The sequence below is a fragment of the Xyrauchen texanus genome, chromosome 39 (assembly GCF_025860055.1).
Source record: "Xyrauchen texanus isolate HMW12.3.18 chromosome 39, RBS_HiC_50CHRs, whole genome shotgun sequence".
NCBI lineage: Eukaryota > Metazoa > Chordata > Actinopteri > Cypriniformes > Catostomidae > Xyrauchen > Xyrauchen texanus.
The window spans coordinates 650,915-676,174 of NC_068314.1; the positions used below are offsets into that span (position 1 = coordinate 650,915).

General features: G+C 44.3%; 1 protein-coding gene across 1 annotated transcript in view; it reads left to right on the forward strand.

Annotated features, from left to right (window-relative positions):
- LOC127632445 (interleukin-1 receptor accessory protein-like 1-B) overlaps nt 1-25,260 on the forward strand; it is a 443,487-nt gene that overhangs the window by 356,113 nt on the left and 62,114 nt on the right. The window contains exon 7 of the mRNA XM_052111029.1: nt 19,087-19,219. Coding sequence (XP_051966989.1) covers nt 19,087-19,219 — 133 coding nt within the window. The remainder of the gene's footprint in view (nt 1-19,086; nt 19,220-25,260) is intronic.

Consider the following 25,260-nt stretch of genomic DNA (forward strand, 5'->3'; position numbering starts at 1 on the left):
CTCATTTCGGCATTATTCACTCCACCTACGTACGCGCCGAAAAAGCCAGTGCTTTATGGGCAGAGATCACGACTCTGCTTCTCAAAGACGCGATAGAGCCCATCCCTCCAGCCAAGATGAAGAAGGGTCTCTACAGCCCTTACTTCATACCCAAAAAAGGTGTCGGGTTGGGACCAATCTTGGACCTGCGAGTTCTCAACCGGGTCTTAAACAAACTCCAGTTCAAAATGCTCACGCAGAAAAAGATACCTGTGTTCGACAGCGATATTGGTTCACGGCGGTAGACCTGAAGGACCCGTACTTCCACGGTTCGCGTTCGATGGCCAGGCATATCAGTACAAGGTCCTCTCCTTCGGCCTGTCCCTGTCCCCTTGCGCCTTCACAGCCCTTGCCCCACTAAGGGAAGTAAATGGTAGTGGAGGGCCAGTGGTAGCTCAGCGGTTAAGGCTCTGGGTTACTGACTGAAAGGTTGGAGGTTCAAGCCCCAGCACCGTCAAGATACCACTGTTGGGCCCTTGAGCAAGGCCCTTGACCCTATCTTCTCCAGGGGAGCTGTTTCATGGCTGACCCTGCGCTCTGACCCCAGCTTAATTGGGATTTGAGATAAACTGCATTTCATTGGCTCTGTTCCTGTACTCTGCACAATGACAATAAAGTTGAATCTTAATCTTAAATACTCAAATACCTCGATGACTGGCTCATTCTCAACAGTTACTATTCGCTCACAGGTGCTCAGGCACCTCAGCCTTCTAGGGCTTCAGGTCATGAGTAAGCTCATCCCGGTTCAGAGCATCTCCTTTCTCGGCATGGAGTTATACTCAGTCTCAATGACAGCGCATCTCACCAATGAGCATGCACAGTCAGTGCTCAGGTGCCTCACTCTCTTTGTGTCCAGCACAGTGCTTCCTCTAAAACAATTCCAGAGGCTCCAGGGGCATATGGCATCCTCAGCTGCGGTTGCGCCACTTGGGTTGATGCATATGAGACCGCTTCAGCACTGGCTACAGACTTGAGTCCCGATATGGGTATGGCGGTGCTACACATACCGTGTGACAATCACCCCCTCCTACCATCAGACATTCAACCCTTGGACAGACCTCTGCTTTCTGCGGACCGGAGTCCCCTTGCAGCATCACCACAGATGCCTCAAAACAGGGTTGGGGCGCCGTGTGCAATGAGCACGCTGCCGCTGGCTCCTAGACAGGGCCCTGGCTGTGTTGGCACATCAACTGCCTATAGTTGCTGGCTGTATCTCTTGCCCTGTGGAGGTTTCTCAAGCTAATTCAGGCAAGCACGTCTTAATACATTCAGACAGCACCGCGACGGTAGCGTACATAAATCGCCAAGGCGGCGTGTGCTCTCGTCATATGTCACATCTCCTCCTTTGGAGTCAGCCGTGACTCAGACCGCTGTGCGCCACACACAACCCTGGCAACCGCAACAAGATGGCAGACGCGCTGTCACGACAGGTTTCGCCCAGCGGAGAATGAAGGCTCCACCCCCAGGCAGTCTAGCTGATTTGGGACTGATTCAGCAAGGCACAGATAGATCTCTTTGCCTCCCAGGACAACTCCCACTGCCCGCTCTGGCACTCCCTGAGAGAAGCCCCTCTCGGGACAGACATGCTGGCACACAGCTGGCCCCAGGGTCTACGCAAGTATGCATTTCCCCCAGTGAGCCTCCTTGAACTGGTGCAGTGCAAGATCAGGGAGGACGAGGAACAGGCCCACCCGGACCTGGTTCTCGAATCTTATGCTCCTAGCGACATCAACTCCCTGGAAAATTTCCCTGAGGAAAGACCTTCTTTCTCAGGGACGGGGCACCCTCTGGAACCCGTGCCCAGACCTCTGGAACCTCCACATCTGGCCCCTGGACGGGACGATCTGAGTAATATACCTCCTGCAGTCGTAGATATGAACAACAAAGCCAGAGCTCCCTCCACCAGGCAACTAAAGGCCCTAAAGTGGCACTTGTTCATGAATTAGTATTCTTCCTGAGCCAAAGACCCGCAGAAATGCGCAGTTCATACAGTGCTTTCATTTGGAGAGGCTGTCCCCCTCCACCTTGAAGATGTATGTAGCCGCTATCACGGCCCACCATGACGCAGTAGATGGCAAGTCCTTGGGTAAGCATGACTTGATTATCAGGTTCCTTAGAGGCGCCTGGAGACTGAACCCTCCCCAGCGTTAGCCTCCATCAAGAGGGTTGGCGACCTTCAAGCAATCTCTGTCAGCAACACCTGCCTGGAGTTCGGTCCAGCCACTATTGTTAATTGCATTTCGGGGGCCAGAGCATCTGACATCAAATCAAATTTACAAGTGCTGGCTAATGCTAAACGTAGATTTTCTAAAATTGTTATCCATGTCGGCACTAACGATGTCTGGCTTCGCCAGTCGGAGATCACTAAAGATAATGTTAAAGAGGTGTGCAAATTTGCAAAAACGATGTCAGACACTGTAATTTGCTCTGGTCCCCTCCCTGCTCATCGTGGTGACGAGGTTTATAGTAGATTAGTGTCACTGAATGGCTGGATGTCTGAGTGGTGTCTGCAGAATAAAATAGGATTTATAGACAATTGGAAAAGTGTTTGGGGTAGACCTGACCTGCTAAAGAGAGACGGACTCCATCCCTCCAGGGAAGGTGCCGCTCTCCTCTCTAGTAATTAGGCTAATAGTCTTAATAATTATATTAATTGACTAAATGGGGCCCAGGTCAGGAAGCAGACAAACTGGCTAATCCGAACGTCTGCTAGCTGCCTTGAGACATCACACAGGTCACATAAACTACAACACATAGAGACTGTATCACCTAGATATCTCATAGAGACTGTGTCTGTACCACGAACTACGAAACACAATACCCTAACTAAATCATTTAGAAAAAATTTGATTAAGGTCAAACTTGAACAAAACAAACAAATTAAAAATACACATCATATAAAAATAGGGCTACTAAACATTAGATCTCTTTCTACCAAAGCACTAATTGTCAATTAAATGATTACAGATCATAGATTGGATGCGCTCTGTTTGACTGAAACCTGGCTTAAACCGGATGAATATATTAGTTTAAATGAATCTACTCCCCCAGGTTATTGTTATAAACATGAGCCTCGTCTGAAGGGTCGAGGAGGAGATGTTGCTAAAATTTACAGTGAAGTTTTTGGTGTTACTCAGAGGACAGGATATAAATGTAAGTCTTTTGAACTAATAATGCTTAATGTGACACCGTCAGATACAAATATAAATAAAAAATCTCTGTCATCCTTTACCCTTGCTACAGTATATAGATCACCCGGGCCTTATTCTGATTTCCTTAGTGAATTTGCTAATTTTTTATCAGATCTTGTAGTTACTGTAGATAGAGCCTTAATTGTTGGTGACTTAAACATTCACATAGATAATGAAAATGATACATTGGGATTAGCATTTATTGATATTCTCAACTCTCTTGGAGTCAGACAAAATGTAACAGGACCAACTCATCACCATAATCATACGCTAGATTTAATACTTTCATATGGAGTTGATGTTGATAATATAGAAATTCTGCAGCAGAGCGATGACATCTCGGATCATTACCTCGTCTCTTGTATGCTCCAATCAAGTCAAGTCAAGTCAAGTGGTTTTTATTGTCGTTTCAACCATATACAGTTAGTACAGTACACAGCAAAACGAGACAATGTTCCTCCAGGACCATGGTGCTACATAAAAACAACAAAGGACCAACATAGGACCACATGAGACTACACCACGAAATAAAATACCTATATAAACTACCTATATATACCTATATAAAGTGCACGTGCAAACATGTGCAAAAAGTACAGGACAGTACAACAAATTACTGACAATGAACAGGACAATAGACAGTGCAGCGCCGACCAGTACTCAGTAGTGCAAAAAGATGACAGTTTCTAAAAATGTAAACATAACATACTATGAGATAATGTTCTATGCACATAGCAGTTATTGAGGTAGCAGACAGTTATAAAGTGACAGTTATTAAAGTGCAACTCAGGACACGTGTGTGTCAAACCAGTCTCTGAGTATTGAGAAGTCTGATGGCTTGGGGAAGAAGCTGTTACACAGTCTGGCCGTGAGGGCCCGAATGCTTCGGTACCTCTTGCCAGACTGGAGGAGGGTAAAGAGTTTGTGTGAGGGGTGTGTGGGGTCGTCCACAATGCTGGTTGCTTTGTGGATACAGTGTTTTTTGTAAATGTCTTTGATGGAGGGAAGAGAGACCCCAATGATCTTCTCAGCTGTCCTCACTATCCTCTGCAGGGCTTTGCGGTCCGAAACGGTGCAAGTCCCAAACCAGGCAGTGATGCAGCTGCTCAGGATGCTCTCAATAGTCCCTCTATAGAATGTAGTGAGGATGGGGGTTGGGAGATGTGCTTTCCTCAGCCTTCGAAGAAAGTAGAGACGCTGCTGGGCTTTCTTGGTGATAGAGCTGGTGTTGAGGGACCAGGTGAGGTTCTCCGCCAGGTGAACACCAAGGAATTTGGTGCTCTTGACGATCTCCACAGAGGAGCCGTCGATGTTCAGCGGAGTGTGTTCACCTTGTGCTCTCCTAAAGTCAACAACCATCTCTTTTGTTTTGTCGACATTCAGGGACAGGTTGTTGGCTCTACACCAGTTCGTCAGCCGCTGCACCTCCTCTCTGTATGCTGACTCGTTGTTCTTGCTGATGAGACCCACCACGGTCGTGTCATCGGCGAACTTGATGATGTGATTCGAGCTGTGCATTGCTGCACAGTCGTGAGTCAGCAGAGTGAACAGCAGTGGACTGAGCACACAGCCCTGGGGGCCCCAGTGCTCAGTGTGGTGGTGGTGGAGATGCTGTTCCCGATCCGGACTGACTGAGGTCTCCCAGTCAGGAAGTCCAGAATCCAGTTGCAGAGGGAGGTGTCCAGGCCCAGCAGGTTCAGCTTTCCAATCAGGTGCTGGGGAATGATTGTGTTGAATGCTGAGCTGAAATCTATGAACAGCATTCGAACGTATGAGTCCTTATTGTCTAGGTGGGTGAGGGCCAGATGGAGGGTTGTGGTGATGGCATCGTCCGTTGAACGGTTTGAACGATATGCAAACTGCAGTGGGTCTAGTGAGGGGGCAGCTGGGTCTTAATCTGCCTCATGACGACCCTCTCGAAGCACTTCATGATGATGGGTGTAAGTGCGACGGGACGGTAGTCGTTGAGGCAGGACACTGAAGACTTCTTTGGCATGGGGATGATGGTGGTGGCCTTGAAGCACGTTGGAACAACGGCGCTGCTCAGAGAGATGTTGAAGATGTCGGTAAGAACATCTGCTAGCTGGTCTGCACATCCTCTGAGCACTCTGCCAGGAATGTTGTCTGGTCCAGCAGCCTTCCGTGGGTTGAGTCTACGTAGAGTTTTCCTCACATCTGCCGTGGTAAGACAGAGCACCTGGTCGTTGGGAGGAGGGGTGGACTTCCTCGCCATCACGTCGTTCTGCACTTCAAACCGAGCGTAGAAGTCGTTCAGCGCATCTGGAAGGGAGGCATTTTTGTCACAGGCAACTGATGTTGTCCTGTAGTTGGTGATGGCCTGGATGCCCTGCCACATGCGCCGCGTGTCACCGCTGTCCTGGAAGTGACTGTGGATTCTCTGGGCGTGTGCGCGCTTTGCCTCTCTGATTGCCCGTGACAGTTTGGCCCTAGCTGTTCTTAGGGCTGCCTTCTCGCCTGCTCTGAAGGCGGAGTCTCGGGACCTCAGCAGCGTGCGCACCTCCGCAGTCATCCACGGCTTCTGGTTGGAGCGTGAGGTGATGGTCTTGGAGAAAGTGACATCATCAATGCACTTGCTGATGTAGCTGGTCACTGATGCTGTGTATTCCTCCAAGTTGGTAGAATCGCCATATGTTGCAGCCTCCCTGAACATGTGCCAGTCAGTACACTCAAAACAGTCCTGAAGAGCAGAGATGGCTCCTGCTGGCCAGGTTTTCACCTGCTTCTGAAGCGGTTTTGTGCGTCTGACGAGCGGTCTGTATGCTGGAATTAACATAACAGAGATGTGGTCTGAGTAGCCGAGGTGGGGCGGGGCTCCGCCCGGCACGCGCCTGGGATGTTTGTGTAAACAAGATCAAGCCGTTCAGCCCCTCTCGTTGCAAAGTCCACATACTGATGGAATTTAGGGAGCACTGTCTTGAGATTTGCATGGTTGAAATCTCCGGCGACAATAAACAGTCCGTCGGGGTGAGCGTTCTGCAGTTCGCTCATAGCCCCATACAGTTCACAGAGCGCTTCCTTAGCGTTAGCGTTGGGGGGAATGTAAACTCCGGTTATGCAAACAGTGGTGAATTCCTGTGGTAGATAAAAAGGTCTGCATCTAACAGTCACAAGCTCCAACAGCGATGAACAGTAACTAGAGACTAGCATAGAGTTCTTGCACCATTCCGTGTTGATGTAAACACACAAGCCACCACCGCGAGTCTTACCGCAGAGAGCTGTATTTCTGTCGGCACGAAACGAGGCGAGCCCGTCTAGCTGAATGGCGGCATCCGAACTCTGTCGCTGAGCCACGCCTCCGTGAAAACAAAGACGCAGCAGTCTCTAAACTCACGCTGCGTAGCCTGCTGGAGTCGGATATAGTCCAGTTTATTGTCCAGGGAGCAAACATTTGAGAGCAGGATAGACGGGAGAGCCGGCCGGCTAGGGTTTGTTTTTAGCCTAGCATGGACCCCCGCCCTCTTTCCGCGCTTCCACTTTCTCGCAAACCGCTTACGACGTCCTCTCCCCCGGCCACCGGCATCAGGCGACGCCGAGGGCTGGAGGCCTGGTCTCCGCAGCAAGCCGAGTACGCGTAGCGCCTCCTGCAGGTCATCATGCAGCTTGGTTTTTGCATGAGTCTTATATTTGAGTAGTGTCTGGCGATGGTAGACACGAACACTGGTTGCTCCGATGTCCATGTGTTGCAAAAGTCGGGCTTTTTTAACAAAAATAGCACCATTGTGGATCCGGAGTGGCCGCTGCGTGCTACCGCGCCGCCATCTTGGATCAACATGATCAGCTAATGTTACTCAATCTACACCATGCTATCGTTCAGGTAGAACTATTCTTTCGACCACTAAAGATAGCTTCACTAATACTCTTCCAGAGCCAGATCTATCTCATATACTCAAACCCCAAAGTCCAGAAGAACTTGATGAAATAACAAGAAATTGAAATGCAGTCTTCTCTAGCACCCTTGATGTTGTCACCCCACTTCGATTAAAGAAAATTAAAGAAATAAGCCCTGCACCATGGTACAATGATCACACTCATGCTCTCAAGAGAGCAGCTCGGAAAATGGAGCGCATGTGGAGGAATACAAAATTAGAAGTATTTCGTGGTGCATGGAAGGATAGTGTCTGTAGCTACAAAGACGCACTCAAAGCTGCCAGGTCAGCATATTTTAGTAAACTCATAGAAAATAACCACAACAATCCTAGATGTTTATTCAGTACTGTGGCTAAATTGGTTAGGGATAAAGCCTCAACCGAACCAGATATTACGTCACAGCTCAAGAGTAATGACTTCATGAATTTCTTTACAGTTAAAATTGAAATAATCAGAAATTAAATTGGAATTATGCAATCATCTGTCATAGCACCTCAGAAAACAGTGTCTAATAATTTTCCACATGTGCAACTTCAATCCTTCGCTATCATAGGTCATGAAGAGCTAACAAAACTTATCGAAACATCAAAAGCCACAACTTGTTTGTTAGATCCTATACCAACTAAGCTCTTAAAAGAGGTATCTCCTGTAATATCAGAACCTCTTCTTAATATCATTAACTCCTCGCTATGCTTAGGACATGTCCCAAGAAACTTTAAAATGGCAATTATCAAACCGCTTATTAAGAAGCCACAACTTGATCCTGGAGAACTTGCTAATTATAGACCGATTTCAAATCTCCTGTTTATGTCAAAAATACTAGAAAAGGTATTATCCCCCCCAAATATGTTCATTTCTACAGAGAAATGGTATATATGAAGAATTAGGCCTCATCACAGTACAGAGACAGCACTTATCAGAGTTACAAATGACTTGCTCTTATCATCTGATCGCGGTTGCATTTCTCTTCTAGTGCTTTTAGATCTTAGTGCTGCATTCGACACGATAGATCACGACATTCTCTAGAATAGGCTGGAGAATTATGTTGGAATTTGTGGAGTTGCATTAGCATGGTTTAGGTCATATTTAACAGACCGCTACCACTTTGTCTATGTAAATGAGGAATTGTCAAACCAAACAAAAGTAAATATGGAGTGCCACAGGGATCAGTTTTAGGGCCTTTGCTTTTCTCCATGTATATGCTTCCCCTGGGAGATATTATCAGGAATCGTGGGATAAGTTTCCACTGCTATGCTGACGATACACAACTTTATATTTCTTCAAAACCTGATGAGATTTCACAATTCTCAAAATTAGCAGAGTGTATCAATTAAATAAAAGATTGGATGGCCAGAAATTTCCTTCTACTCAATTCTGACAAAACAGAGGTACTAATTATTATACCAAAAAACTCTAAAAATAAGCCACTAAAATATAATTTGACTCTAGATGGATGTACTGTTACATCATCTCCAACAGCGAAGAACTTGGGTGTTATATTTGATACCAATCTGTCCTTTGAAAATCAAATTACAAATGTTTGTAGAACAGCATTCTTCCACCTAGGAAATATTGCTAAATTAAGGCATATGCTCTCGGTTGCTGATGCCGAAAAACTAATTCATGAGTTCATGACCTCAAGACTAGATTATTGTAATGCATTACTGGGAGGATGTCCAGCAATATCAATAAATAAACTTCAATTGGTTCAAAATGCAGCAGCCAGAGTGCTGACGAGAACCAAGAAATATGATCATATTAGCCCCATTTTATCATCGTTACATTGGCTACCTGTTAAATTCCGTATTAATTTTAAAATTCTGTTAACTACGTGCAAAGCTTTGAATGGTCTAGCTCCGCAGTACTTAAGTGACCTTCTACCACGCTATATTCCAACACGTTCATTAAGATCGCAAAATTCTGGCCTGTTAATAGTTCCTAGAATATCAAAATCCACTAAAGGAGGAAGATCCTTTTCATATTTGGCACCTAAACTATGGAATAGTCTCCCAAACACTGTTCGAGATGCAGACACACTCCCTCAGTTTAAGTCTAGACTAAAGACTCATCTATTTAGCCAGGCATACACCTAATTTATCCTCCAACCCACAATTAGGCTGCTTTAGTTGGGTCTGCCGGAACCAGAAACCAGAAACATTGAGCATGATCGCTAACTCTGCAATAAATTGAATGGCATCTATGCTTACATCTTTTTATTTGTTTCCCTGTCTCAACCTCGGGACTCCTATCCTGAGGTCACCAGAACCGGCTGTATCCAGCACCATTCCTGCTTCATGTTGGATTCCACTGCTACATGTCGCAGAATGATGATGACTAAATGCAGCCGGTGTCAGCCAAACATCACTTCAGTCTATTATGATGGACTTCAGAGGATGAAATGATGCCAACTCCAACCTGCATCACCTCGGTCTATTGATGGACTACGATCTTTTGCCAAAAAAAGCCTTCATCAGCCAATTAACAAGGACAATTGCATCTATGTGAATTTCTGCAATTAATCAAGATGGACTTCAAATACTTTGGTCATTAATCTTACAGTTCAAACACAATCGATGTTTAATCACTGACCCTTAACACTTACTTAGTTTAATAATTTTAAACCATGATTTTACCTATACATAATTAATATTTACATTACATTCATAATGTTAGCCAGAGGGGAACTGGCCTCCACAGTGAGTCTTGTTTCTCCCAAGGTTATTTTTCTCCATTAATCTATATCTTATGGAGTTTTGTGTTCCTTGCCACAGTCGCCTACAGCTTGCTCACTGGGGTTATTAATACAATTATCATTTAATTATTTTTAAACACTATTAAAATCTTATTTTATCTAAATTACACAATGATGATTCATCGACTTTATAGACATTACAGTTTTATCGTCTGTTAATAATGATATTCTGTAAAGCTGCTTTGAAACGATGTGTGTTGTGAAAGGCGCTATACAAATAAAATTGAATTGAATTGAATTGAACATACTCACGTTATCCTGAAGCTGCGACCAGGCTACGTGCCCAAGGTTCCTACGACCCCCTTCAGGGACCAGGTCATGAACCTGCCATTCATGCAGACCCAGCTCTTCCTTTGCTGTGGACTGTACGTGCTTTGCGTATCTATTTGGACCGCACGCAGAGCTTTAGATGTTCTGAGTATCTCTTTGTCTGCTTTGGTGGACGGCGGGAAGGGAATGCCATCTGTAAACAGAGATTAGCTCACTGGGTCTTTCACGCCATCTCAATGGCCTACCAGACCCAGGCCTGCCCCCTTGCAGGTCTGAGCATGCCCGACAAGAAGTGTGGCAACCTCTTGAGCACTAGCCTATGGCACCTCCCTAGCAGACATTTGCAGAGCAGCGGGCTGGGCAACACCCAATACCTTTGCGAGATTTTACAATCTCATGCGACACAACCAACTGGGTGTTCCGCTTGTACACAGCGCCCTTCACCAAGTTGATCGAGTGCGCCTTTTCTCCCAGGTTAGCCACTAAGCGTTGCTTCCTGGATGTTCTCCTCCCTAGGGTTCCACGGGCTTAGTTCCCTCCTCAGGCATCCCTCCCGCATCTCCCTTGGGCAGTCATACTGCCACTGGTCGCCGTACTTGTAGAGCTCCCCCCTCATTTGGCAGGACCTATCACCAAGCCGAATCCACGTATGGATTCACAAAACTCGGGGTGTATTTGCCACGTTACCTCCCCCTAGCCAGGTAGTCTTTTCCCCCTGAAAGAATAGGACCGGGAAAGATCGCCTTCCCCAATGCATTTCATAGCACTAAGATAGCCCTGCCGCTTCACACCCTATGCAAGAGACATAGAGAGAAAAGGCCACGGCTGCCAGGCTTGCTCCCATGCTAGTCATGTAGCACATGTTCCCCCCTCAGTAGTGCTGGGAACCTAAGGTCTGTATATGACATCTCTTTTGGGGGCATTGGGGAGGGTTACATGCAGCCGATACAGTTGCCTCTAGCATGCAGCAGCCAGCATGCACCTGTCTCAGCAGTTCACGTAAAATGGACTAGTGCGTGGCGTTTTTGAGTGGGACCCCTTGTGTCACTTCATTCAACACAACGTCAAGTGAGTGAAAGAAGGGGCACGTTATGGTTACTGTTGTAACCTCCATTCCCTCCAGCCACACTAGACCTACCACTGTAAATGTCCGTGCCTTACTCTCGGCTCCTCAGTGCAAAAACCTGACTGACAGATGCACGCCCGCTTCCCTTTATACCCGTATGTCCGGGGGCAGAACAGGCAAATTCTGTCTGCCAATTTCAACTTCAGGTGAGCGTAAGTGAGTGTTCGGGCAATGAGAAGTTTGCCCTGATCTTTGTCTGCTGGTTCACCTCTTGCAGGTAAATTCTCCATTGTCCGTACAGTAAATCCGCTCCCGGGACATGTCTTGCATGCAATAAATAATGTGCACTGGTCCACACAATCAGTTTCTGTGTGAGGATGTGCAGTGGAGTCAAGTGTGTACCTCAAGAAAATGTACATATGCCAATTTTAGCCACATAAAGTGGGGAAAAACTCTTAGTGAAGATTTCCCTATTGTACAAAGGTGCCTAGGTTTGTTCCTGGCAGGCAGCATGTGCCCTAACTCTGTCCCCACCCTCATCAAAGACTGTAAGGCTGAGTAGCCTCCCAGGAACAACTCAGGACACCTTTCTCCTATCACGTGAAGTTTCAAGAAGTAAAATATATATATACACTACATTAATTCTGTTCATGTTTATATATATATATATATATATATATACCACAGTTAGTTCCGTTCCTCAAATCTGATTGGACGAGAGACATGATGGTCTTACAGCATCAGCTTATATACAGGGTTGGGGAGTAACGAAATACATGTAACAGGAATACTTATTTAAAATACAAAATATAAGTAACTGTTTTCCACTAGTTACAATTTAAATAATTTGTATTTAATATACAGTTACATTAAAAAAGTATTTTGATTATTTTGCATCTTATTGTCATTTGTTTCATTTAATATTTAGTGCTTTCAGATGGAAAACATTTATACATATAAATGATCCAAAGTGCTTTCTTATGATGTGTTACATTCATACGAGCAGACAGAGAAGTACGTTTGAAGTAAGTTTGGAGCAGAAGAAATAGAAATAAACTGTGTAAATTGTCAGCTTTACGTTAAGCAAAAGTTTTATTTCTAGCCATTTTACATGCACATTGTTAGGTACGATCATATTTTTTATTAAGAAAATTCAAGTTGGATCATAATTTCTTTTTTCTAGTAAGATCTTTGATATTAGGGCAAAAATCGTATTCTTGATAATAATTGTTGTATTGTTTTCCTGCAAAGTATGTAAAAATCCTTAAAACAAGATCAGTTTGATTGATCTTGTTTTACAAACAACACTGCATAAGATATTTGGGTTTTTGAGAGAATGTGTTTTTAACGTGTATTTTGACTTACTGTACTGGCAGAGATTTTATAGTCAAAAGAAGTGAAAAAATCTACCAGTGCAATTATATTCCTTTAAGATACAACACTGATTATATAAAGCAATATTCTAGGTCGAAAGATGGATGAATGTATAGAGAACTGACAAGATAAAGACAATTTATCAAAAGTAACATCAAAACATTAATCTTAATAAACAAAATGTATTTAAACTAATAATGTATAGTAACAAAACGATATAAATAACAGGGAATGCCTTATCAAGAGCTTATAACGTATAACACTTGCATTGTCTCCTTTTAAGGAGGTCACTTCCTCTAAACCTTGTGTTATACCCCATTTGACCACAAGAGGTCACCTTACTTCATAAGAAAAATAGCTGGCAGGGCCAGAACATTGTAACTGTACAACTTTCATTGAGTAACCTCTTAAGAGATTCAATGACTTATGCAATATAACAAATATGAAAATAAATGTAAAAGTAAAAAATACAAATAAAGAACAATTAGATCAATGAGTGAAATGTTTTAGCTCTGGTATGAGTTAAATTTGATTTTTAATCAGTTAAAATTGCTTCACTCAAAATACAATTAAAATACCACACACACAAACACATATGTATATATATGTATATATATATATATATATATATATATATATATATATATATATATATGTATGTATATATATATATATATATATATATATATATATATATATATAGGAGCAGAATTTAGAAACTTTCAAACTGTTGCCAAGGGCTCATACGGAGCACCTGAGTGTGCCTCTAACACCACAGACAAATATCATTAAGGGATACAGACAGGGAGGAAAGGTCTTATCCTGCACAATCCACACAAAGTGAGAGACAAGAGAATATCTATCATCGAAACCCCATTCACACCTGCATGTTCGACCACTAAAGCGGCAACATAAACCTTAAGCGTTGCCAGGGAAAACCCACCCCAAAAACGCTCTTGTATAAATTCCATCACGTGCCAAACACGATGTGGCAAAAACGTGCTACTAAAGTGTTTAAACCCTTCTTGAAGACCGGGGCTTTAGCATTCAGAATGATATCCACCACAGCAGGGGATAAACTATCATATAAGACTGAGGAACCAAACCCATACCTTCCATAAATCCGGCAGGGTTGAAGCAGATTGATCAGTGGAAATGCATACATGCCCGCCATCGTCCACTGATGTGTTAAAGCTTGGATGCCCAAGAGGGAAACCATAGGGGAAAATGTAATTTATCCCTCAAGGTAAACAAGTCCATGTCCTCTCTGTGATTTGGGCAACCTGGGACATGTACAGCTCAAAGAGACTGTATATTTTCCTGCGCCCACTGGAGAGTCTAAGTGCCTAGTGTGCTAACTTCAGCATGGCAAGACAGCGCACTCCTCCCTGATGGTTCATGTAAGACACCATTGTTCTGTTGTGTGTCTGAATGAGGACGTGACTGTCTTGAATATTCGGAAGGAAATATCTCAATGTCAATGGCATTGCCAACATTTCCATACAATTTATACACTATTTTATCTGTTGGTCCATCCAAACCTGTAGTCTGGATGACCTTTTGTACACAGCACAACAACCCATGGAGGAAGCATCTGCGGTAACCACTCTATATCAACAAATCTGTTCCAGTTGAATGTCTGACTCCAGAAAGTGGGTCTGTCTCCATGTCTACAGTGCTCAAAACATGAGCTTGTCAAACATGCCACTTTGAAGGGATGATGTGCGTGCCTCAGCTGGAGAAGTGTCTTTTGGGTTTCATCCAACACTGAAAAGGTCTCACGTGCAACAGGCCCAGGGAAGCTGCACAAAATGAATAACACATGTCAAATCAAGTCAATTTTATTTGTATAGTGCCTTTCACAACACTCATTGTTTCAAAGCAGCTTTACAGAAAAAAATCAGGCATTAACAGAAGATAAAACTGTAATGTCTATAATGTCGATGAGTCATCATTGTGTAATTAGATAAAATAAGATTTTAAATTGTGTTTAAAAATATAAATAAATAATAATTGTATTTATAACCCCAGTGAGCAAGCTGAAGCAGACTGTGGCAAGGAACACAAAACTCCTTAAGACGTTGGTTAATGGGAGAAAAATAACCTTGGGAGAAACCAGACTCACCATGGGGGCCAGTTCCCCTCTGGCTAACATCATGAATACAATGCCAATATTACTTATGTATAGTGCAAGTCATGGTTTAAAATTAAACTAAGTAAATGTTAAGGGACAGTGTTTAAACATAGATTTTGAATGAAATGTAAGATTAATGACTAATGTCTTTGAAGTCCATCCTATATTAACTGCTGAAGTTCACATAGATGCAATTAATTGGCTGATGAAGGCTTCAGTTGACAATTGATAGTCTATGTATTCCATTTCAAGTGTGTAGTCCATCAATAGACCGAGGTGATGCAGGCAGAGATCAGTGAGGTGCATTGCAGTTAAACCAGCAGGTAATTTTTGTTTAGTTCTATCCTAAGTCCGAGGTTCAACCAGTGGCATTTGAAGTATCCAATGTTTAATGGTTGGAGTTGGCATCTGTTCATCCTTAAAAGTCCATTGTAATAGACTGAAGTGAAATCTGGCTGGCACTGACTGTATTTAGTAGTTATCACTCAGAGACACGTAGCAGTGGAGTCCGACACCAAGCAGGAATGGAACTGGATATAGCTGGCTCTGATAACCTAAGTTTGAGACAGGGAAACAAATAGAATAATATTAGCTTAGATGCCATAAAAGTGTTCCCCTTCTGTCACTCACTCGACAATGTGTCGATTGTAGTGACACAAGGGGTCTCTTCTGAGAGCCTTGCGTACATCTGAACTTGAGAAAAGGCCTTTTCATATTGGCAGACAGAATTTTCATGTCCTGTCCCCGGACATACGGGTATAAAGGGGAGCGGGCAAGATTTGCATTAGATTGCATTAGATTGGTTCGCAGCGGTAGACCTGAAGGACGCACAATTCACATCTCCATTCTGCCTCGGCATCGACCCCCCATTACGGCTCGTGTCCAATGGTCAGGCATATCAGTATAAGGTCCTCGCCTTCGGCCCGTCCCTGTCCCCTCGCCTCTTCGCCAAGTTTGCAGAGGCAGCCCTTGCGCCCCTCTACGGGAAGTGGGTATCTGCATACTCAATTACCTTGATGACTGGCTCATCCTAAAACACTCTCGAGAGTTACTATGTGCCCACAGGGACCAGGTGCTCATGCACCTCAGCCGTTTGGGGCTTCAGATCAACTGGGAAAAAAGCAAGCTCTCTCAATGTCAACGTGCCTCACAACTGAGCGCGTGCAGTCAATGCTCAGGTGCCTCGCTCGCTTCAAGCCTGGGATGCTTCAAAATGGGCATGGCGCAGCGGCAAATACCGTGTGTTAATCACCCCTTCCTGCCATCAGACTTTCAACCCTTGGACAGACCTCTGTTTTCTGTGGAAAGGAGTCCCCCTACAGCGTGTCCGCTGCCATGTTGTGATCACCACAGACGCCTCTCAACTGGGTTGGTGCACCATGTGCTATGGGCACGCAGCCGCTGGCTCCTGGAAGGGGCCCTGCCTGCTTTGGAACATCAACTGCCTTGAGTTGTTGGCTGTACTCCTTGCCCTGCAGAGGTCTCTCCCGCTGATTCGGGGCAAGCACGTCTTGATCCATTCAGACAGCACCAGCACGGTAGCATACATAAATTGCGTATGCTCCTGTCACATGTCACAACTCGCCCGCCATCTTCTCCTTTGGAGTCAGTCGCGACTCAGGTCACCGCTCACCACTCACATCCCGGACGACCACAACATGGCGGCAGACATGCTGTCGTGACAGGTCTCGCTCAGCAGAGAGTGGAGGCTCCACCCACAGATGGTCCAGCTGATCTGGGACTGCTTCGGCAGGGCACAGATAGATCTCTTTGCCTCCCAAGACAACTCCCAATACCCGTTCTGGTACTCCCTAACAGAGGCCCCTCTTGGGACAGACACGCTGGCACACAGCTGGCCCCAGGGGCTGCACAAGTACGCATTCCCCACAGTGAGCCTTCTTGCACTGGTGCTGTGCAAGGTCAGGGAGGACGAGGAACAGTTCACCTTAGTGGCTCCTTACTGGCACACTCGGAATGGTTTCTTGGATCTCATGCTTCTCTCGACAGCACCTCCCTGGCAAATTCCCCTGAGGAAGGACCTCCTTTCTCAGGGACGGGGCACCCTCTGGCACCACGCCCAGACCTCTGGAACCTCCATGTCTGGCCCCTGGATGGGACGTGGAAGACTTAAGCAGTCTGGCACCTGCAGTCGTAGACACGTCAACCAAGCCAGAGCTCCCCCAGGCAACTTTACACCCTCAAGTGGCATCTGTTAGCAAATTGGTGCTCTTCTGGATCTGAAGACACACAGAGATGCGCAGTTCGGTCAGTGCTTTCATTCCTGCAGGAGAGGTTGGAGGGGAGGCTGTCCCCCTCCACCTTGACGGGGTATGTTGCTGCCATCGCAGCCCACCATGACGGATTGGACGGAAAGTCCCTTGGTAAGCACGACTTGATTATCAGGTTCCTTAAGAGGCGCCCAGAGGTTGAACCCTTCCTGGCCAAGCCTGTTCCCCTCCTGGGATCTCTCACTGGTCATCTCAGGCCTTCAGAGACCCCCTTCGAGCCGCTTGATTCAGTCAAGTTCAAATCCCTCTTCTTGAAGACAGCCCTCCTGATCGCGCTCGCTTCCATCAAGAGGGTTGGGGACCTACAAGCGTTCTCTGTCAGCGACACTTGCCTGGAGTTTGGTCCGGCAGATGCTCACCTCATCCTAAGACCGCAACCAGGAGGAGGCTGACCCAGCCTCTTCGTTGCTGTGTCCGGTGCGTGCTTTGCGTATCCATGTGCACTGCACGCAGGGCTTTAGATGCTCTGAGCAGTTTTTTTGTCTGCTTTGGCGGACAGAGAATGCCATCTCCAAACAGAGGTTAGCTCATTGGGGTGCTATCCCCTGGCCTATCACACCCAGGCTGTGCCCCCCCCTTGCAGGTTTGAGCACACACTATGAGAAGTGTGGCATCCTCGTGGGCACTGGTCCATGGCACCTCCCTAGCAGATATGTACAGAGCAGCGGGCTGCGGAACACCCAACACCTTTTCTAGGTTCTACAATCTCAGGGTTGAGTCAGTCTCGTCCCGTGTTTTGTCAGGTCCGAGCTGGTAGAACTCGGTAATACGGAACAGCCAACCTGGTGTTCCACTTGCACTTCGTGCCCTTCACCAATTTGATCCAGTGCGCCTTCTTTCCCAGGTTAGCCACTAAGGTCTCGCTTCCTGGATGCTCTTCCTCCCTAGCCCTCTGGCCGCCGAATTCAGCGAAGGACCCACCATGAATCGAGTGCTCCGTGTTGGGCTTTGGCTCCACAGGGATAGTTCCCGCTTCAGGCAACTCCCTGTGATGTATTTTCCGCGGTACAGTCCCCCTGCTGGCAGGACCCACGTCTCCCTTGGGCAGTCCTCGCTGCCCCTGGTCACCGTGTTTGTAGCAACATTGTAAAAAATCTACAATGTAAATGTTAGATAAAGAGAGAGATGCAAGTTGATTGGCTACCCGATTACATGTCAAAGAGCCAAAAAGCGTACACCATGCTAAAATAACCTATTAGCTTGCACCACGTAGAGCTGTATGGATGAACTTTGGTCATTAATAGTAACGTGTTATGGAATGAGTCCATTCTGAGACGTCTGTTGCGATACATACTTTATTTGGAGAAGAATCAATCACTCTTCAGCTGGCATAGATTATTCCATACATTAGGGGCCCTATTTTAAAAGCACTATGCCTTAAGCAAATGGTCATGAAGTTTTAAAATTTTGAGTCTAGATGCAAGTGGGTTTGCTAAATTGCACTTGCAATTTCTGGGTTAAGTGCAATTAATTCTGAGATTGTTCTCCAGTTATTGCACCATCTGTGTCCTATTATATATGTCAAGCAAAGCTGATATAAATTAAGACAGCTTCAGACAGCAATGTATGTCTTGTATATGGTCTCTATCAGCCTCTCTGGGACTATTGGCTCTCATCCTGCTCGTCTGTGTCTCATCTGCTTGACATATGCTTTTCTTTTCTCCCATTGTTCATTGTATTTTTGATGTACAGTGCATTTGTTTCTCTCTTTAATATTTCGTTTAATTTCTGTACAGCCTCCTTGAACTTAGTAATGTAATAAAAAATCAGATCTTCATATCATCTGCTGGTGGAATCCCCAAACTGCAAATTCAGAAACTGATTTTAGATTTTGTGACAAGATTACTCGTGGTTCTGAAACATCTTAGTGCAATGACCTATTTCTCAGGAAAATATTAAATTGTGATTTTTGGCATTTCATTAACATACAATACACCCACAGTTTGAACTCATACACCCACAGATAACCACGGCTGTTGCACAAAGTGCTGCATCTAGGATGTTAAAAGAAATAGAGCCCTAGATTTTTGTGACCTTTTGAATCTCTGTAGCTGAAAATGAACTCTTGTTATGTGTTTTTGCAGGCAGCGCTGTGAATCTTACCTGTCGAGCATTCTTCGGCTACAGTGGTGATGCAAGTCCACTCATCTACTGGATGAAGGGAGAGAAGTTTATCGAGGATCTGGATGAAAGTCGAATCAGAGAAAGTGACATTAAGTAAGACACTGAACTCATTGATACCAGTTCTTAATTTAATGATAAAATAAAAATCTGCAAACCCCAATTCCCCCCAAAATTGGGAAAGCATGGAAAATTCTAGTAAAAACAAAAAGGAGTGATTTGTAAATTACATTCACCTTGTGTTTTATTGAAAGCACTATAACAATACATTATTTGATGTTTTACCGTGTGATTTAATTGTGTTTTTGTTTTGTTTGTTTTGGGTTTTTTTTTTTTTTTGGGGGGGGGTATACAATCATTTCAAGTCCAATGATTGCAACATTGTCTCAAAATGTTGGAGCAGTCGAATGATTAACACTATGTGACTACCATTTCTTCTAAGGACAATTATAATGGATAAATTGGGGGAGGTTCTTGTGTCTTAGAGGCAGAAGAGAACTTGAACAATTATACACAGAATTACTTAAATACAGAATCGACTCTGACTTTCTCCTGAGCTATAAAAATATTAGTACCATTGGTGCTAGCAAGTCAGAGTTTCTCACATCAAATGTGAATGGGGTAGAATCACATCAAAACCCCTCTCCTCTTTGATGAGATTGATACAACCGTTTGCTGAAGAAATATCCCCATGGTTGCCATGGGAATTTAAGAAAAAAGTTCTTCAATATAACCAACTCTCTAAATTTCTAATTATTATACTAATCATTATTATATAATGACTATTATATATATGACTAATTATATACTGTTTTTTGCTTACCACCTCACATAAAGCTTAATTAAGGAACATTTGACATGGACTTTTTTCACTGCTATCCAAATATACAAGAGTGTGTAGTATTTTAACCTTAGAAAAAAGGTTATAAATTAATTATCTGTAGGGGAGGACACTTTGACAACAGACCCTTTGAAAGCTGCTTCTGGTTGGCTTAGAGCCTCTTTGTCAGGTGAACAAACCAACAACCTGGACAACCAATCGCTATCTCTTATCTGCTCTACGGTCTTACACACACGCTTTGACCTTTGTCCTGAGAAGTCCAGAGTCTCCCTTGTGGGAGGCCTCGCTTCCGGGGCTCCACCTGGTCATTCCATTACCCATCCATTGAACCAAACAAAGGCTCCTGGAACTGAACCAAGCCAAAGGACTTCAAGAACTCCACACGCCAAACAATGCTGTAGAAAGGACGAGACGGGGGGCTGTGATGCAGTCCAGTAAGGGTCTTTATTTATTTGCCTTTTTATGTCTGTGCATGTCACGAGAGGGAACAACAACGTTATTTAACATCGATGCATTTATTGAACACTTTATGAGCTACACATTTAAGTGAACTGTCCCAATTCCCCCTGGCTCCTCATATCCCTCAGGGTGGAGTCCCCGCCAATACAGATACAATTTGATTGGCCAACATAATAAGACTGGTTCCACACAGTGCAGTCCTCTCCAATTAAATCAACATGTGACAAAAACTTTGTTAACATAAACTTCTCTGAGTCTTCAGCTTTACAACAATATACATTTCAATATAAACTCTTCAGCTTCACAATAAATATTTTATACGACACGGCAGTCACTGGTCACTCATGTCGTTCTCTCTCTTCTATTCTGGCGGTTGCGTGGCCATTTATATGCCACTCTCCCCATTCTCACTGGAATTAAAGACAGGTGTTATACATAATTTAGCTCAGGTGTAAGTGCCCTTACCGCTTTCTCTCTCTCCGGACGGACGCTTGACCACGCCCCCGCTGCCACAAATGAACACAACGCAACGCAAGTACAGGCTTCCGGACTTCCGCTAAAATCTGGTGCCTTCTTTAATAAATTTGAGTAACCCGATCTCCCAATCACGGCATACTAAATTAAGTTCTCAAGGTTTGATCAAGACAAGTTCATAAACAGTATTTTGATGTATTTGTGATGTAATTTTAATGGCCATGAAAGTAGTATTGCTGTAAGAATTAATCTTATGTTTTGATCAACTCTGCTGGCCTAAGACTTTGGTTGGAAGTAAACATTAATTATTTTAATATTCCCCAAATCAATCACTAATTCCCTTACTGAGCTAAATTCCTAATATATCAATTATTAGCAGATACAACAAGCTTGTTGTATTACATATTTAATGGTGGAGAATTTTAATCAGATTTCTATTTTGCTCAGGTGTCATTTATATCACATATATTTCCCTATATTATTTCTGTGTTCGAACATGGCCAAGATTCTTAAACTATTTTCCCTAACCCTAATTCAACTAATTCAGAACGTAAAACATCAAATTATGTGTTGTTTTAGTGCTTTCAATTAAACAGAGGGTGAATAGAATTTTAAAGTCACTTCTTTTTGTTTTCATTAGGATTTTCCAATTTGTTGTAGTAGTAGTATATTTATATTATTATTATATATAATTTTAATATTTTTCTTGAGAGAAAGCTGATTCTGCTGTCAAGTATGGATTGCTCTTCCTCCTCATATTGTCAAACAAACAAAACAAAAAAAAGGAAATCAAATAATATAAAAGAACAATTCTGTTTGTATCAGAAATAAATAGCAGCAGTATGAATTCTCAATGGCACAACAGTAGTACCAGGTGACGTGGCTACAAAAATTAGGCAATTCATTTATGTGTTTCATCCTGTTTGATGTATTCATTCATTTTAATTGAGGTGCCCCATCTCTGATAACTAGTGTTGCCAACTTAGCGACTTTGTTGCTAGATTTACCTTCTTTTCAGACCCCTTAAGCAACTTTTTTTCTTAAAAGCACCTATCGACAAATCTAGCGGCTTTTTGCACAAACCTTAACTGCTTTCCGTAGAACAGTCGCCAGCACTGCCGTGCAAGCATTTCTTGCTTTCCTGCTGCAGGCAAACCTCTCTCTGCATCTACTCTATTCAGTGAGTGCTAGAGAGGAGCAGCACATTCAGTTGACCGCACCGCAGCTGACACATATGTGAATGAGCTGTGCATGTGCAAACAGAGTTGCGAAGGACCAATCACTAATATGTATTGTTTGCTCCTCCTTTGTTTGAATTTGTAACAATTTCATTTTATTTTTAATTAAATTTAATTTGTCCGAGCATGCCCCGTCCCCGAGAAAGAAGTTCCTCTGGGGAATTCGCCAGGGAGGGGCTGTCGTGAGGAGTATGAGGTCCGAGAACCAGGCCCGAGTGGGCCAGTAAGGAGCCACTAGGGTGACTTGTTCCTCGTCCTCCCTGACCTTGCACAGACCTGTGCAAGAAGGCTCACAGGGGGAAATGCGTACTTGCGAAGCCCCGAGGGCCAGCTGTGTGCCAGCGCTTCTGCCCCAAGGGGAGCCTCTGTTCGGGCATACCAGAGTGGGCAGTGAGAGGTCTCTCGGGAGGCAAACAGGTCTACCTGGGCCTTGCCGAATCGTTCCCAAATCAGCTGGAGTGTCTGGGGTGAAGCCTCCACTCTCCACTGGGCCAGCGTTGTCATGACAGTGCGTCCGCTATCACATTGAGGTCGCCGGGGATGTGAGTGGTGCGCAGCGACTTGAGTCGTGGCTGGCTCCAAGGAGACGACGGGCGAGTCGCGACATTTGTGGGAGCGTACGCCACCTTGGAGAATTATGTATGCTACCGCGGTGGTGCGGCCTGACCTGAAAAGGACATGTTTGTCTCGAACTAACGGGAGAAACTTCCGCAGGGCAAAGAAAACTTTCAGCAACTCTAGGCAATTGATGTGCCAGCGCAGCAGGGCCCCTTTCCAATGGCCTGCGGCTGCATGCCCGTTGCATACGGCTTCCCAACCCAACTTGGAGGTGTCGGTCGTGACCAGGACAGTCGGGACACCTGCCGCAGAGGATGCCATATGCCCCAGGAGCCTCTGGAAAGTTTTTAAAGGGACCGTTGTGCCTGGCCTGAAGGTGGCGAGGCAGTCCAGCACTAACTGCGCACACTCGTTGGAGAGACGTGCTATCATTGAGACTGAGTCTAACTCCATGAGATACTCTGAGAGATACTCTGAACCGGGGTGAGTTTGCTCTTTTCTCAGTTGACCTGAGGCCCCAAACGGCTGAGGTGTCTGAGCACCTGGTCTCTGTGAGTGCATAATAACTCTCGGGAGTGGGCCAGTATGATCCAGTCGTCGAGGTAATTGAGTATGCGGATGTCGGCTTCTCGGAGCGGGGCAAGAGCTGCCTCTGCGACTTTCGTGAAGACGCGAGGGGACAGAAACATGCCGAAGGGGAGGACTTTGTACTGATATGCCTGGCTGTCAAACGCGAACCGCAAGAAGGGTCGGTGTTGAGGCAGAATTGAGACGTGAAAGTATGCGTCCTTCAGGTCTACTGCTGCAAACCAATCTAGATGGCGGACGCAAGTTAGAATGTGTTTTTGCGTGAGCATTTTGAACGGGAGCTTTCTTTAGACATATGTTTCATGTTTGTGTGAAAAGTATTCGCAGAGTTTCAGTTCATTTTAGCGATGTGTTTCTGAAATATGCTTTTGAACACAGAGACTGCTGAAAGCTCACCCTTTTTATTTTCTTTATTTTACAAAAGCACTAGATATTGTTGTTATTGTGAGTGTACACAAATAAAAGTAGACCCTTTATAGTCTCTAATGATGTCTTACACTTATCTGTATACCCAAAAATTACAGAGTATTTTAAGTTGTTTCTGCTGTAATTACATAAATATCCAGCAGGACGCGCGGGCACGTCCGTCGACCCCAGAGGGATAAACTCGGTGCCTCTTTGCTTGACATCATGGGAAAATCAAAAGATATCAGCCAAGACCTCAGAAAAAAAAATTGTGGACATCTACAAGTCTGGTTCATTCTTGGGAGCAATTTCCAAACCCCTGAAAGTACCACGTTCATCTGTACAAAAAACAGTACACAAGTATAAACACATGGGACCACACAGCCATCATACCGCTCAGGAAGGAGACGTAGTCTGTTTCCTAGAGATGAACGTAGTTTGGTGTGAAAAGTGCAAATCAACCCCAGAACAACAGCAAAAGACCTTGTGAAGATGTTGGGGGAAACAGATAGACATGTATCTATATCCACAGTAAAACAAGTCCTATATCGACATAACCTGAAAGGCTGCTCAGCAAGGAGGAAGCCACTGCTCCAAAACCACCATAAAAAAGCCAGACTAGAGTTTGCAAGTGGGCATGGGGACAAAGATCTTGTCCACTGGTCTGATTAAATACAACTTTTTGAACTTTTTGGCCATAATGACCATCGTTATATTTGGAGGAAAAAGGGTGAGGCTTGCAAGCCGAAGAACACCATCCCAACCGTGAAGCATGGAGGTGGCAGCATTATGTTGTGGGGGTGCTCTGCTGCAGGAGGGACTGGTGCACTTCACAAAATAGATGACATCATGAGGAAAGAAATTGATGTGGATATATTGAAGCAACATCTCAAGACATCAGACAGGAAGTTAAAGCTCGTCGCAAATGGGTCTTCCAAATGGACAATGACCCCAAGCATTCCTCCAAGTTGTGGTAAAATGGCTTAAGGACAACAAAGTCAAGGTATTGGAGCGGGCATCTCAAAGCCCTGACCTCAATCTGATTTATGTGCAGAACTGAAAAAGCGTGTGGGAGCAAAAAAAATTCCAGCAACTTATTGTGAGAAGCTTGTAGAAGGCTTCCCAAAACGTTTGACTCAAGTTAAGCAATTTAGAGGAAATGCTACCAAATACTAACAAAGTGTATGTAAACTTCTGACCCACTGGGAATGTGATGAAAGAAATAAAAGCTGAAATAAATCATTCTCTCTACTATTATTCTGACATTTCACATTCATAAAATAAAGTAGTGATCCGAACTGACCTAAGACAGGGAATGTTTTGTACCATTAAATGTCAGGAATTGTGAAAAACTGAGTTAAAATGTATTTGGCTAAGGTGTATGTAAACTTTTGACTTTAACTGTAACTGTGTTGGATATTTTCATGAAATCTGAATTTCAATAATACTAAATCAATTCTGAAAAATACATTTATTATAAATGTAAGTTTTGAAAAACTTACTCATTCTTTATTATACAATTTTGTTTTCACATTTTAGAATAATAGTTAAGTAATCAAAACTATGGAATAACA